The sequence below is a fragment of the Delphinapterus leucas genome, chromosome 4 (assembly GCF_059928025.1).
Source record: "Delphinapterus leucas isolate spDelLeu-1000000601 "Yukka" chromosome 4, BTC_Dleu_Yukka2, whole genome shotgun sequence".
NCBI classification, from domain to species: Eukaryota; Metazoa; Chordata; class Mammalia; order Artiodactyla; family Monodontidae; genus Delphinapterus; species Delphinapterus leucas.
In genome coordinates, this window is record NC_143132.1 from 90,956,367 (window position 1) to 90,972,171 (window position 15,805).

Consider the following 15,805-nt stretch of genomic DNA (forward strand, 5'->3'; position numbering starts at 1 on the left):
CTCCAATTTTAGTAAATGAAGATATTGAGTTTAATTATACATTTATAAAGAAAATACACACCTGTAGTATTTCCCTTTCAAAGCATAAGAGGTTGGTTTTAATATCCTATCATCTCCCTTGAGTAGCTCCAACCAAAATTCTTTATTACAAAGTACAGTCTCTGCATTGAAAATACATATTTGAGATGTTTTCTGGTTTAGCTCATGTCATGAACACATAGAGTGTAGATCTCTATGGAGACATTTTGCATCTAGTAACAATAATTTGATATAGCAGAAAAAATTTCCAAAGTGTTTTTAAAAATAAAAACAAAAGCTTTAAATCCGCAGCTTCAGAATAACCTCAAACGTACACATAAACAGGATTAAAGAATATCATTTTGTTTGCTTTACTAAGTAGAATACAATATTCTCATATTTTATCCAAACAATACATCAACATTAGAGATACTTGGAAGACAATCAGATTTGCTCATTCAGATTAGAAATCATAGCCAGGTTTTCTAAGCATTTAAAGAACTGCACCAGAAATTCTATTAGCTCATGAACACAACATGCCTTTGAAATTCAGGGAAAAGAGTAAAAGATATTTGGTCTCATCCCTTTCCTCTTACTTCATACAAGGCAACTGAGCTACATTTTTAAACTATAGCTGAGAATGACATCTCAAAAGAAGTAAAATCATTCTGTATTTTAGTCTGCCTCTCCATTCTGGAGTTATGAGTAGGTTCTTTTAAGTTTTCAGTTACCATGCTATAAGAATCTTAATATAACAACTGGTACAAACATATTTTAATAGTGACATTTAGAGATAACTGCAGATTCATATTTCACAAGTCATGTTTTTAAAATAATATATTAGCAGAATATGACTCCATTAATTAAAGTGATGCTGGTTAATCATTTCTAAATGAAGATTGACAGCCAAATGCAATTAATATTAACTGAAATGGTTAAAAGTTACAATTATTTAAATGTTTTTCATCACTGAGGACACCACCATTAGCCTTTGTCCACACGACTGCAAAACTGAGTTAAAACTTGTAGCTATAAGTAAGGGCAAATACAACTATATTGATAGAATATAAACTATGTAAGAATTATTAGCCTTGATTTCTAGGCTATACACAAATGCTGCCTTACTCTGCAATGTAATCTGAGTCTGATACTTTCTCCATATATATAATGGAAATAAATATTATATTATTCCTACTGCTTTCTCTTTGCGATATTGTAATGTCCAAATAATTTTAGTAAAAGGTCTCTATTTTGACATTATGTAAGAAAAAAAAGAAATGTATATCCATTTAAGAATATTTTAAAAACCATATACTAATAAAAATACTAATATTGCATATTCTATACTAATTAAAAATAAAAGAACCATTTTTTTTATAAGGTGGGAAAAACAATGAAAGGACTAATAAACTGATATTTCTGGAGGAAGCTCACAAGCAGAATTAGGTCATTTGCTGGTTTCCATGGTACCACATGTATAAGGTATTTTTTGTTTTACTGGATGTACAATTCATGCTCAGAGGTTTTAAAATATAATATTGAGCATTTGGGGTTCCAGAGGAAAAGTACTATTAATTCAATAATATGACAGATAGTACCTTTTCTCTGCCACCCCAAATGCTCTATATTCACATTTGATTTTAAAGTTCTTTCCTTCTAAACATAGCTGCATTTATTTATTTATTGAATGTCTATTATGGCAAACTTTTAGCAATAAAATGATAATAAAATATATTAAATCCCAAAACACATAAAATAAATACAGGACATTACATCATAGACAAGTAGATCAGAGAAAGGGGTACCAAGCTGGGTGAAGCTATTTATGGAAAATAGAAGAGAACTGAGGAGCAGACATAAATGAAGAGAAAAACAATTTTAAATTTCCAAATACTTGGTTCAAAAGTTATAGTAAATGAGCAGTTGATTGGGTGAATATACTTTTTTTTCCAATTAAAAAAAATGTGGTAAAACACACATAACTTAAAATTTACCATCTTAACTACTTTTAAGTGTACAGTTCAGTGATATTAAATACATTCATAATGTATAATCATCACCACTATCCATCTCCATATCTGTTTTCACCTTTTAAAGCTGAAACTCTATACCCATTAAAGAGTCAACTCCCCACTCTCTTCTCCCCCTCACTCCTGGCATCCACCATTCTGCTTTCTGTCTCTGTGATTATGACTTATCCTAGGAATCTCATGTAAGTGGAATCATATAGTATTTTTCTTTTGGTGACTGGCTTATTTCATTTAGCATAGTGTCCTCAAGGTTTATCCATGTTGTAGCAAATGTCGGAGTTTCCTATCTTTTAGAGGTTGAATCATATTCTGTTGTATGTACACACCACATTTTGCTTATCCATTCATCCATCTATGGACACTTGGGTGGTCTCCACATTTTAGCTATTGTGAATAACGCTACTATCAATATGGGTGTACAAATATCTCTTCAAGATGCCACTTTCAATTCTTTGGGGTATATACCCAGAAGTGGAATTGGTGGATCATGTGGTAACTCTATTTTTAATTTTTTGAGGAATTGCCATGTTGTTTTCCACAGCAGCACTACTATTTTATATTCCCACCAACAGTTCATGAGGGTTCCAATTTCTCCAAATCCTCACCAACACTTGTTATTTTCTGTTTGGTTTTGTTTTATCTTTTGATATTAGCCATCCTAATGGGTGCAAGGTGGTGTGTGGATATGCTTTTGAACATTTCTCCTTCTTAGAATAGCATCATCCTGTAGATTTAATGAAACACTCTACCCTGGATTGTTTGTCCTCTCCATCTTTCTTTTTGTCCTCATCATGAATACTGTCAGGGTAACATCATCTCTATCATTAGTGATGATGAAAATGTTCCATAACGTATGCTATTCAGTGCAGTAGTCACTACCCATATGTGATTACTAAGCATGTGGATTGTAGCTAATGAGATGGAGAAAATGAAATTCTAATTTCATTTAATTAATTTTTAATTTAATTTAAATCCACATGTGACTAGTGGTTATTATATCAGATAAAGCATTTCTAGATCCTACTTCTTCCTGAGCTCTAACCTCACGTACCCAACTGCTTCCTTGACATATCTGCCTAGATGCACTATAGTAAACAAAATTCCACATATCCATCGTCAAACTCATTATCACTTTCTTCAGGCCAGCCCCTAATGTAGTTAATTCAATAATATCAACTTTGTCCAAGATAGAATTATTCAAATGATTCTTTACTATTCATTCTGCTTCATGTTCCATATCCAGTAAATCATATATCCTGTGCATATCCAGTGCTAGAAATATCTCTTAAATCTATCTTCTCTCTTCTAAACTACACATCATCATGTCTTGCACACTACTACCAACAACCTACTCTTTAAGGAACTCTCAAGGGAAATTCACTGATATTAAGATAAAGTTAAAATTCTTAAATTCCTCAAGCATCACCTCTCTGGTGAATTCTTCAAGTCTCATAGAGGTAAAATCTTCATCCTCTTCCCTCCCATACGTTGCCCATATTACTATCATCTCTTTTAGTATGTTATATTGAAATGAATTGCTTACCTTGGACCCACTCCTGTATGTTAATTGTTTTTTATTTCAAGTGTTTTGCTTCATCCTTGGCTTATAGTAGGCTACTAGAATGCTTAGATATCTAATAACAATTTATGAGCTCAATGCTGATATTTAGAAATATAATGAGAAAATTCCTAGGTGTAGAAGGAGAAATAAGCCTATTTCAAAACATGAATCCATGGTGATTTTATTCATTTATTAAAGGATTAAGCAGCTAAGATTTATATTGGTATTTCATTCATGTTTAGTCTTTGGAAGAATTAGTTTGGTCTCTATGATAATTTAAAAAAACAAATGCTATTTTTTAAGGTAATTTTAAGGTAATTTAAGGTAACTGAAGAAAACATCTTCAACATCGATGTAAGGTGCAACCCTTCAGCAGCTTTATACTGTACCACCTGACTGTCCCTGAATCCATGATAAATTACACATTTTGGCATCAATATTGAGACTTATTCATTACTTTCTTGGTTTCATGCTTTATATCAAAAAGACAAATGCCAAGATAAATTCAAACTTTGTAAAACATTTTTTTAAAAAAAGGAACTATAGGACAACATTGGAAAACTACTTACTAGGATTCAACTCACAGCTCACATCCCATGTATGAGTGTGGTTTATTTATTTTTAATTTATTTTTAATTCAGAAAAGCACTAATGAAAAATTATTAAATTTTTAATGCTTAGAAATTGTAATTTAATTTGACATAAATTATATTTGTGGTATATAACAAAGGTCTAGAATGCAGTTATTAATTTGGAAAAAACAACAGATTGTATTATATGAACATTTCTATAAGATGTATATTTTTGTATTTAATTAGATAACATTAAATATATGATTGTGTTATAGTGTTGTGTATCAAGTTTAAACTTTTATTGGGAAAATAAGGAATAGTATCTTCAGTATTTCCATTGTTTCTGATTTCTTGAAAATGTTTTAGTATTGATATAATAGCAATAATAACTGTGCGTTATCATTTTATGAAGTGTTCTTCATATTTCATATCATTTTCATAATTGACAGTGACAGAATTTAAACCTATCTATATCTTTCTATTCAAAATCCAGCACTATTTCTATAATATCACACTGCTATGTGGATTATAATAAACATGTGATATACTGTGATAATACCACTATTATCCTTACTGAAACAAAATATTCTAAAGACCTCAACCCTTCACAAATTAAATTTTATACTCCATTTACACACGTTAACTTATCACTATATTCTCAGTATTTAATTAATTAATTTAGTTATATGCTTTCATATCTAAGTTGGTATTTTTTTCCTCTCTTTTCTTTGAAGTAAAAGCTAAATGTAGAAAATTCAAGTAGGGGCCTATTTTGAAGACATTAGCACTAGTATTCTTTAATGTGGCAATAATTATACTCAATTATATATATATTGCATTTCCAGAGAAAATGTACACACCATCTTTTCAATCTCAGAGAATCCTAGTGAGAAAATCCATTATGACTGTACCATTTTTTGATGTAGAAAATAAAGTTCTACTAAATAATATAACAAGTTGGGAGTCAAGATAGAACTAAAATCCATATTTCCTAGTTTTGTGCTCTAGTCAACCCCTCTATATTTATACTTTCATTTTGTTGTTGATCAAAGAAAATCTGATTTTAAAACAAAGTATCTATTAAACACTTTTTTTTTTTATGGTTCAACAAGTTCCTATATTGGTGAAATAAGACTGAACTTCTGAAGCACAATTTCTTCCCTTGGCCTGAGTCTACAACATGAGTGGTTACCACAGGTAATGTGATGACTGGGGAAACAGTATCAACATTAGGTAAATACATGCCATCATTTAAAAATGTCATAGAACACCTGCTTCTGCACTTTAGATTTTAATTTTTCATACACATAGAATCTTTCCACCATCCATTTAATGGGTTAAACATCTGCTTACACGAGAAATATATTTGAAAATACATGTAGAAATTGTACCAATATCTGTGCATAAATTTGTGTCTTCTTTCAAATGGCCTCTTATTTTCTGTTTCACACTAAGTACTGATCTCATATTTATGTGTCAGGCCATATTCTATGCTCCCCTACTCCCTCTGACCCATCCATCCTTGCTTCCCAACATTCTCTCAGGAGATGTAGGACGGCCGAGGCCTCATGTAGCAAGAATCAGTGAGTGTTTATACCTTTAAAATCAAAACCTTAGAATTTTCTCTGGCTAGGAATTTCATGTGCTAGACATTATCTTCTCATTATATACCTGGTATCAATATGTTCTCAAACTGCCTCTTCTATAAAAATCCATGAATTTCCTGATCCACAGAGAAAGGCAGAAAAATTGGAGAAAGTATTATTCTTTCATTGCCCTAAAAATCCTATAATGCTTTACTTAAAAATAAGTATATAAACCTAGGCTCTAAGTATCCATAACATTTGAACAAATATATATATACATACACATACATATAAACACACACACATCCTCATCCAAATGTATACAGATATATATACACAAATAGATATATAGATAGATAGATATAGATATAGGTATCAGATTTGTATTTCTTTCTCTCTCTCTCCCTCTCCCTCTCTCTCTCATGCTCTCTCTCTCCCTCTCCCTCTCTCTCTCATGCTCTCTCTCTCTCTCTCTCTCTCTCTCTCTCCCCCTCTTTCTTTGCACATCAGGAGTACAGTTAAGATTTTAAATGCTAAGGAGTTATTATTTGGGGGCCACGTCTATTTTACTATATCCAAATAAGAATGAATAATGATCAGAGAATATATATATTCAACACTAAATCAAGGAACTAGATTAGACTGGAAAGGAAAGAGCTATAAATGTAGTTAAAGTTCAGAAATCTTGAGCTTAGGAGAATTTTACATAAAATATGGTCCAAACTCTACTTATTTTAAAAGTTCAGAAAAAAATAAACGTACACATCTCTTAAACGTGAGGGTAGACCTAAAATTTTAGTTTTTGTATTCTGAGCTCATTCCATTGCCACTCATTGAGTTCAGTTATTTTACCACAATTCCTCTTTCTAAAGCAGAAAAACAGCCTTGTAAAATTTCACTAAGAAGATTTAAGAATGATTCAATCTTTCAACTAAGCATATATAAATATGGATTATTTTAAGTGTACTGAAATGCCAATATTCTGTACAAACTCTATCCCCCAAAGACTGGTTATGACTGGTTAAATCAATTGTTGGTAAATGTAAAAATTCACATAATGTCATATGATCTCAGAACATTAAACTTATTTGCTCCATACTGTAGGATTTAATTTTCTTCATTCTATAAACTCACAGCCAAGTATATACCATAAAAATAGGTATGAGCATCATCGAATAAAAGCAATTATTGTAAATTCAGTCTAACTTTTTCTTTAAGAAAAAGAACCTTTTTTTTTTTTTTTTTACTGCAACAATAAAGTACCACAAACAACAATGTGGAATCTAAAAAACACAACAAACTAGTGAATATAACAAAAAAGAAGCAGGCTCACAGATATAGAGAACAAACTAGTGGTTACCAGTGGGGAGAGGGGACAGGGAGGAGAAATAAAAGGGCATGGGAGTAAGAGGTACAACTATTATGTATAAAATAAGCTACCAGGATATATTGTACAATACAAGGAATATAGCTTATATTTTATAATAACCGTAAATGGAGTATAACCTTTAAAAATTGTGAATCACTATTGTATACCTGTAATGTACAAAATATTGCACAACTGTACTTCAATTAAAAAATAATTGATTTTTTAATACAAATCATCAGTTATTGGTCTGTATGATCTTGATTGAGTTGCTTATCATCTTTACTCCTTAGTAAAATAGTAGGAGGTATGTGAAATCCTCTCTAGTATATTCTCCAAATGAATATATATATATATATATACACACATATATATTTCTCTTGATTGGTTACTTTCCTTTCCTCCTTCTACTAACAGAAAGAACAAAACTTTCTCAATCTTTTCATGAATGCATTCCTCTCCTACCTTGGTAATGGTCTCGTGAAGTTTGAAAAAAGGATCCATTTCTTCAATTTTTGTTGCACGTTTGGGGAAAAAGCCTTCAGAGAGAAAACTTGGACCCTGTGGAAAACCATAAAATAAACATTCTAAACTCTTCATTGATTTTGTTTTTCAAGCGCTTATTGGATTTTCTTTAAAGATTCAAAAGGACTCTAAATTGCTGTAAGGTTTCTGTTGATTGTTGGACTTCATTCTGCTGATATAATTAACCAGTCACAAAATATTTATAACTTAAAATGATTAGACTTCTATAACACTTGACATTATTTGTATTTACCAAAGAATGTTTTCTTACTCAAAAGAGATCATTATTTGCTGTTCACCCTTTTATTTTTCAAATGCAGACAGTGTAGAGTAAGATACCTTGACTGCAAAACCCATATCTAAAACCCCTTCTCTATTTTATATATTAAATTTTATGCTTAAAGACTGGTAGAATAGAATGTTTTTAATAAAAAAGAAGTCTAGGCAACAGGGTGCATAATATTTTAAGTACTGTAAAACTTACTTCAAAACAATAGTAGGATATGTTTTGAGTAGAATGACCTCATGGCTTTATGTGCTGCCAATAAAGTTGTAACGTTGTATCAAACCCTTAGCATGAAGATGGTTGAAATGAATCAAGATATTGTAATTAATCATTCTGTACTTGCAGGTGCAGATAAATTTCAGGATGCAAGAAGACATGGGATGCTGATAAGGTAGCTATCTGCTATGGTCTGAATATTTATGCCCCCCCCCAATTCATATGCTGAAATCCTAATCTCCAAAGTAACAGTATTAGGAGGTGGGGCCTTAGGGATGTAGGTCATGAGGGCTTTGTTCTCATAACTGGAATTAGTGTCCTTATAAAAGAGACCTCACAGAGCTCCCCAGCCCCTTATGTGAGGATACAGTAAGAATTCTGCAACCTGGAGGAGGGCTCTCACCTAACCATGATGGCACCCTGATCTTGGACTTCCAGCCACCAGAACTTGAGAAATAAATTCCTGTTGTTTACAAGCCACTCAGTCTGTGATACTTTGTTATAACAGCTCAAATGGACTAAGACAATACCTAAAACAATGCTCTTATAGTTATCAACACTATAAGTATCCTATGAAACAATTATTATCTACATATAATTTTCATTTGAAAACCTGAAGTAACTAAACTTATTTGTCTTAAAAAATATAAGATTGGGACAGAATATATGTACTTATGCAGGTGACAGATATATAGAAAAAAAGAAAAATAGATGGTGGATACACAGATAGGTAAATTTTTCAAAATCTATCATGGGAAAGATAGATTAAATCAAGTCTACACCAACAATGACCACACAGGATAACAAATTTAATTTGAATTCTATTAGAACTGTTTGTTAGAGTAATCCAACAGCAGAACAGACTACATTGGGATATATCAATAGTGGGAAAGAAAGTTAGGATGCTGTAGTTGATAGACTCAGAAGTCATACACATGAGAAATGAAACCAACATAATTGTAAGTCTTCATATATTAAATAATTCTGTGATCAAACAGACTCTTAACCCCCTATTTTGAACAATACTGCGATTAAAAAAATAAAGTAATTTAGCTGTTTGCTCCAGCATATATGCACTTTTCGATAATAAGACCATGAATCAACCAAATAGCTTACCTATCAAGACTAACGATTATTTGTCAAAACTTGTTTATGTTCCTCTCCTCATTTTAACCACCAATCTAAAAGTAATTTTAGAAACTGCCCAGTTCCAACCAGTATTCCAGTTTTTAAGACCTGCCATAAAACCACACAGCCAAGGCCTAAATGGCCTTTCCTAATTTCTCCCCATTTTGAGAGACTACTAAGACTCAGTGCTATGGGTTGAATAATTCATATGTGAAATCCTAGCCTTTAGTACCTCAGAATGTGATCTTATTTGGAAATAGATCACTGCATAAATAACTAAGTTAGAATGAGGTCATACTGGAATAGAGTTGGTCCCTAGTACAATGTGACCGGTGTCCTTATAAAAAGAGGAAATTTAGAGACAAATTTGTACACAGGGAGAAAAGCATTCAAATATGAAGGCACAGATTGGAGCGATGTGTCTACAAGCCAAAGAACTCAAAAGATTGCCTCAAAATCACCAGAAACTGGTCAAGAGGCTTGGAACTGATTCTCTGCCACAGACCTCAGGAAAAACCAACACTGATAACACCTTGAACTGTTAAGACAATACATGTCTGTTGTTCAAGTCACTCAATCTGTTGTGCTTTGTTATGGCAGCCCTAGGAAACTAATACACTCAGTCAAGGTGGTATTCTTCTTTACTGAAATAGGTCTAATACACTGAATTTTGTTTATCAACAGAGTTTTGTGGAGGTATTTTGGGCAGTCAACATAGAAATAGGTTAAAATTTTGGTTTTGCCACTTAACAGTTGTGCCATATTAAGCATCTTAATCTCCAGAGGATTAGTTACAGCATCTAAGAAACTTGGAGAATAACATATATTTCACAGAGATGTTGTGAACAGTCCAATCCTGCTACATAGGAGACACTATGTTTAATAACATTGATGATGTTGCTAAAAACAATAAATATCATAATAATGATGGTGAGGGTGGTGATGATGGGGTAGTGATTACGGTATGATGCTGAACTAAAGGAAATCCAAAGACTCTATGTGATCCTGGGAGAAACAGTGTACAATTTGCATAGAGGTATCTCTGAATTGACTTTAATGAAAGTATGACATGGACAATTTGCCGTATTCATTTTCATTTAATAATTAAGCTTGAAGTTCTTAAAAAGTTTGCCCCATGAGTAATTGTAAATAAAGTTGAAATAATTTTATCTGATTAGTATACTTAGCAAAACAAAACTTCATAAATAGTGCAAAAGTAAACTATCAGCGAGCCTCAAAATGAATGATCCCATAAGAATAGAAATTGGGAGTTATAATTAATGAGGTTTTTATTGAACGTTCAATTATTCAAAAACAGAACATATTAAATTAAATTATCCATATGTGCCTTATTCTCTAATATAATCTTCTTCTCTTTCTGGTTCCTTCACCTATCTCTTTCATCCCATTGTTTGTTTCTACTGCCTCATTTTTATAAGCATTTAAACAATATGCATTTGACAATTACTGTATGCCAGGTCCTACACTAAATGCAGGATGTTGTCCTTAATCTCATGGAACTAAATCTAATGCGATTTGGATGATAATCTAACATCAATGTGTTTTAAAATATTAAGACACTACCATTCCTTTTCAATATAATAATCATCATTTATGAACAGTTATTTATATATCCTGACGTAAAAAATAATGAAAAGATTAAAAAAATATATATGCTTTGTAAAAGCTTTTCACTGCTATCAAATTAACTATTATTGATAGCTGTTTGATAATGGCTCCCACCTGTTGATGAACAGAGGCAAGTTAAACACCACTAACCATTTAGAGAGCACTTTCGTTTAGAACAATTCATTGATAGACTGAAATGAAAGAGTAAGTTAAGATATGCAGAACTTAGTATTGTATGTATGTCACATGGAGATCATAGTAAGAATATCACAGAAGAAGTGATATTGATAAGAAAAGTCCATCCAGGACCTAGTTTAAAATTCAGTGTCTCCCCAGCCTCTAAACTTACTTGTCCTTTCTGTAACATTTAACAATATTTAGCACACCTTTCTTCTTTCAACTCTTTTTCCTAAAGTCCATGATTTGACTCTGCTGGTTCTCCATTTATATATTATTTTCTACCTATAACTGGATTCTCTTTTCCTTTTTGAGCCTTTATTGTTTCTAGGTGGTCTACCCAATCTTCTCCTTATCACAGTCTCCCTAGGTGGTTTGGTCTACTTTTCTGGCTTCAATGACCAAATTCAGATTGATAATTCCCAAATCTTTATCTCTAGCTTAGTTCCTGTTTTTAGTTCATCATTTTTTGCCTACAAGAGCTTTCAGACACATCAACTCATGTTGCAAATCATGAGCATGTGTTCCCCCATTGTCACCTTAATTTCTTACCTTGGATAATAGCATAATACCTACATTTTACCTAAATGTGAAATTTTATGTCATTCTTAACTCCCATTTCTTGCAACCTTAGTACCACAGAACTACACTAGCCAATTTCTTTCTAATCTATATGTTTAGACAATTCTCTACAAGTTCTTATTTGTTGCCATAGTCCAGTTACTCATTACTTTCACCCAAACTATGGTCCTTATTGTCTGTAGAGGAAAGTCCAAACTCATTAGTATATTTCACAAACAAGTCCCAACCTATCTTCTTTCACCTTTAAACAAGTCTTTCTTTCCCATAAACTTATTTGCACTATTTTCATATAGCTACTGCTTAAGTCACAGCAGTCTATTCACCAAACCTTGAATTCATCCTTAGCTTTGCTATCTCTGTCCCTTTGTGCCATTTCTTCTTCTGCCTGGAATGTTTTTTTCTTTATCTGTTTATCAGGCTTCTTTCTGTAACTGTTTTCCTCGATCCTCACCAACCCATCAGAATTCATATTTCTCTTGTCAGTCTTTCCATATCACCTTGTGTTTGTTTTTTACTCACCATTTATTACATTTTTGTTATATTTCTGTTTTTATCACTATACCATGAGCTTTTTAAGACTTGAGACTCTTTTCTTATTAAATTAGTCTAAGACTGCCAGACAACCTTGAGTAAGTCATTAATCTCTCAAGCTTAGTATCATCCTCCATAAAGCTGAAATGTAAATATACTTGCCCTTCTAACACCAGAGAGCTCATGTCAGGATCAAGCAAAATAACAAAGCATACAAAATGCTCAGTAAGGAGGAAAGGACTACACTAGTACTGGATGGTGTTTGATTTTTATCACACTTGCTAGGAATTGCTTTTCTATATAACCAAGAGTCAGAGTTTTGAAATTTAAATTACTAAAAATTTGTATTTGTATATTAAACTCTATGTGAAATTTTTCTTTTAAAACCTACAGTTGTTAAAATAAAGTTTGAAAATCATTTCTGTAGGTAATAGGAAGTCCTTGGAGGGTTTTGAACAGAGCAAGTGATATTTTCAAGTGTGTATTCAGGATAGCACACACTGATGCATATGTGGGGAATAAATTTAAAAGAGAAACGATGGAAACAGGAAGTATAGACAGAAGACTATTGCAGTAATACAGTAAGAAAGAGTGAGAAGTTAAGCCAGGACAGTGGTAGTAGAAACAGAGAGGAGGAGATGCGTTTGGTAAATGTTTGAGATAAAATTGGTACTACTTAGTAATTAACTGGAGTTAGAAACCTTTAAAAGGGGTCAAGATTGCAAGTATTTCTAGATTTGATAAAATGAGTGATAAAATTGGAGGTGATGTGTTTGTGGGACATCCATGTGATGTTATCCCAGAAAATGAGGGATGTCATTCAACACCAATTTGGTTAAAGACTAAATTCTAGACTAAAGATATAACAATAATTTGAAAAGCATGTACATGGTAGTTAAAATGTAAAAGGGGACTACATGCAGACTTAGAAGTATACTGCGTATAGCACAGATGACACTCTGAATAACAAGTTCTCTGAATGGCACTGATATTTGAGTGGGAGAATAAAAATAAAACCCACAATGACATTATAGATGGAATCATCAGAGAAATGTAAAGATAACCAGGTGAGTGTGATTTCATGAGAGTCAAAAAGGTAAAGACTGTTTGGCAATAAATAATCAATGCTTCAAAGGAAGTGAAGAAATATGATAAGATAAAAATTATTCATCAGAAGTAGCATTTCAGAGATTCTTGGTGTTCTTTGTTGGGGGGGTCTCTGTGGATTCATGAATGCAGGAGACAATGCAATCAGTTGAGAGAATAAATGTGAAGAGAAGAAAGGAAATATCAACTATGAACTACATTATTCTCTCTAGAAATTAAGATTAGGCTGAGAAGTTAGAAAAATTGATCATTAACTATAGAGAGTAAAAGAATCGAGAAAGAGTTTATTTGTTGTTTTTTAGACTGGATTAAAGTGGATATATTTTTAATATAAGAGAAAGCATCCAGAAGATAAAAGAGATTTAAAAAATACCAGAAAATTTGGGGGAAATAAATAGATCACAGTCTTAAAGGAAAGGAATTCAAAGCTCACTAAAGTTACCCAGAAATCAGAGTTGTAAGTAGATGAGCCATTGGTGAAAAAGGATGAACTGAAGGCAGGCTAAAAATATGGTGGAAGACAATGTTAGTATGTAGACAGAGGTGAAGAAAGGAAAAAACACAAAAACAAAAACAAAGGTTATGTGTAGTTCAGCTCTAAACTGGATTGAGTTGACTAAACTTTAACTCACTACCATACAAAAATATACCCTTTGCATTTTTTTCCAGAAATAACCATTTAAAATATTTAGTCCATGTGGGCTTAGTGGGTGCTGAACTAGACAAAAACAGTCTGCATGCACTTGCTTTTTTACAGTTGGCACCCAATGAGCATGACCTGGAATGAATAGGATAATAATTGCCTTTTTCATATACCAATACTAGGCTAAGCACTCTACACATATCACCTAATTTAATCCACAAACTTACTATTAAGGTAGAAACTATTATTACCCTGTCTTTACAAATGGGGGAACTGACAACCAATGAATTTCAGATAGTAGCTCAAGATCATACCATAAGTAAGTGGTAGAGCTAGATTTAAACCCAAGTCTCTCTGACTCCACAGCCTACACTTTCATTCCTATGCCACACACCTCCTTCTCACTGCCAAAGTTTCTCATAGCCTGAGATTCGGTGCTTTTGCATTTAAGTAGGAAAAGATTTCCCTCACCTCTTGTTCCAATTCCCTCCAAGTCCTAGTCTACTCTCTAAGTGGCATAAACACTATGCACAGTTTGAAGGATATAATCAAAGACTCCCTGCTTAGACTAAATAAAATTGAATCTAAAACGTTCCATGTGCACTTCCTTCATTGCAATATTCTCCTTTCTGCAATCAGAGAATATACACGTCAATACTTAAATTTAATATATAAAATTAAAACACTTGCAAGATTTGAATGGCACTGACATTCATGACACGCTGGGCTGAGGAAAAAGCTAATTAGATCCACAATTCTTGAAACATAACATTCTCTTTACTATGCAAAGTAAAACAGATCTGAGATGACGTGGAGCCCAAATAGAAGTGTAACAATCCAAGGGTCAAATACAGAACAACATCAGGACATTATTTTCTGAATTCACTCATGTTTTTCATTTCAATTATTTTTTTCAAGTTCTAGGATGGTCCATAGCATTGGCTTTATTGAGAATATTCAAGGCACCTTCATAGTTCTATTCATATTTATTTAGCATCCTAATTTGCGACTTGGATATTAGAAATCTTAATTCAATGTAAATATACAAAGCAAAACATGGAAAATTCAGATTAAATATAATTTTTACAAAGTCAAAAAATATTTATTAGAAAACCAACACTAAAAATTAGCTCTGTGTGTGTGTTTCTTAAACATTTTGCCTTTTCTTGTAAAGTACTTTTGAGATGGGGATAATAATTGTAATATTAGCCTTTGTGAATTATTCCATTGAATTCATGATTTATTTTTGGTCTTGAAGTTCTTACGTGCCAACACAATACTTTTATAGGACCCAGTCTTCATATTTTAGACTTTCTTCAAGCTAATCAGTTTACTTATTTTGCATTCTTTCCTCCCTTAATCATCGAATGTGCGCCTGTCTTACCTATTAATAAATACAAACTGTGCATCACTAGTTAAATAGTCTATGCTTATGTTTTATTTTGTTTTGTTTTTCACATCACACTTTCTAGACAGATCAGGAGGCAGGGAAAGCTAAGGTACAACAACAAAGAGCCAAACAATAAAAGATGCTCTTATCAGAGTATTTCACAAATTAAGGCATTGTTATAATAAATGCCTTTAGTTTACTTATATTTTAATAGTAAATAATATTTTGATGGTAAATAATCAAGATTAAGTGCATAGATATGGCTTATTAAGCTTTCTTAATAAACATTAATTATTGCATATGGTAAAACCAATGAGTAGTGTTTGCTAATGCTTCCATATCTGTGCTGCCATTATGGATAGAAGAATAACACGTGACAATCCAGCACAAAGAGCAGGCTCAGGGGGAGGAACCCTGCGAAGGTTGTATTAACAAGGTGACAAAAAATGACTGATCCA

At 32.4% G+C, this 15,805-nt stretch overlaps 1 protein-coding gene across 1 annotated transcript in view; it reads right to left on the reverse strand.

Moving 5' to 3' along the window:
• Nucleotides 1–15,805, reverse strand: part of NAALADL2 (N-acetylated alpha-linked acidic dipeptidase like 2) — a 1,488,397-nt gene that overhangs the window by 199,923 nt on the left and 1,272,669 nt on the right. The window contains exon 14 of the mRNA XM_022571899.2: nt 7,599–7,694. Coding sequence (XP_022427607.2) covers nt 7,599–7,694 — 96 coding nt within the window. The remainder of the gene's footprint in view (nt 1–7,598; nt 7,695–15,805) is intronic.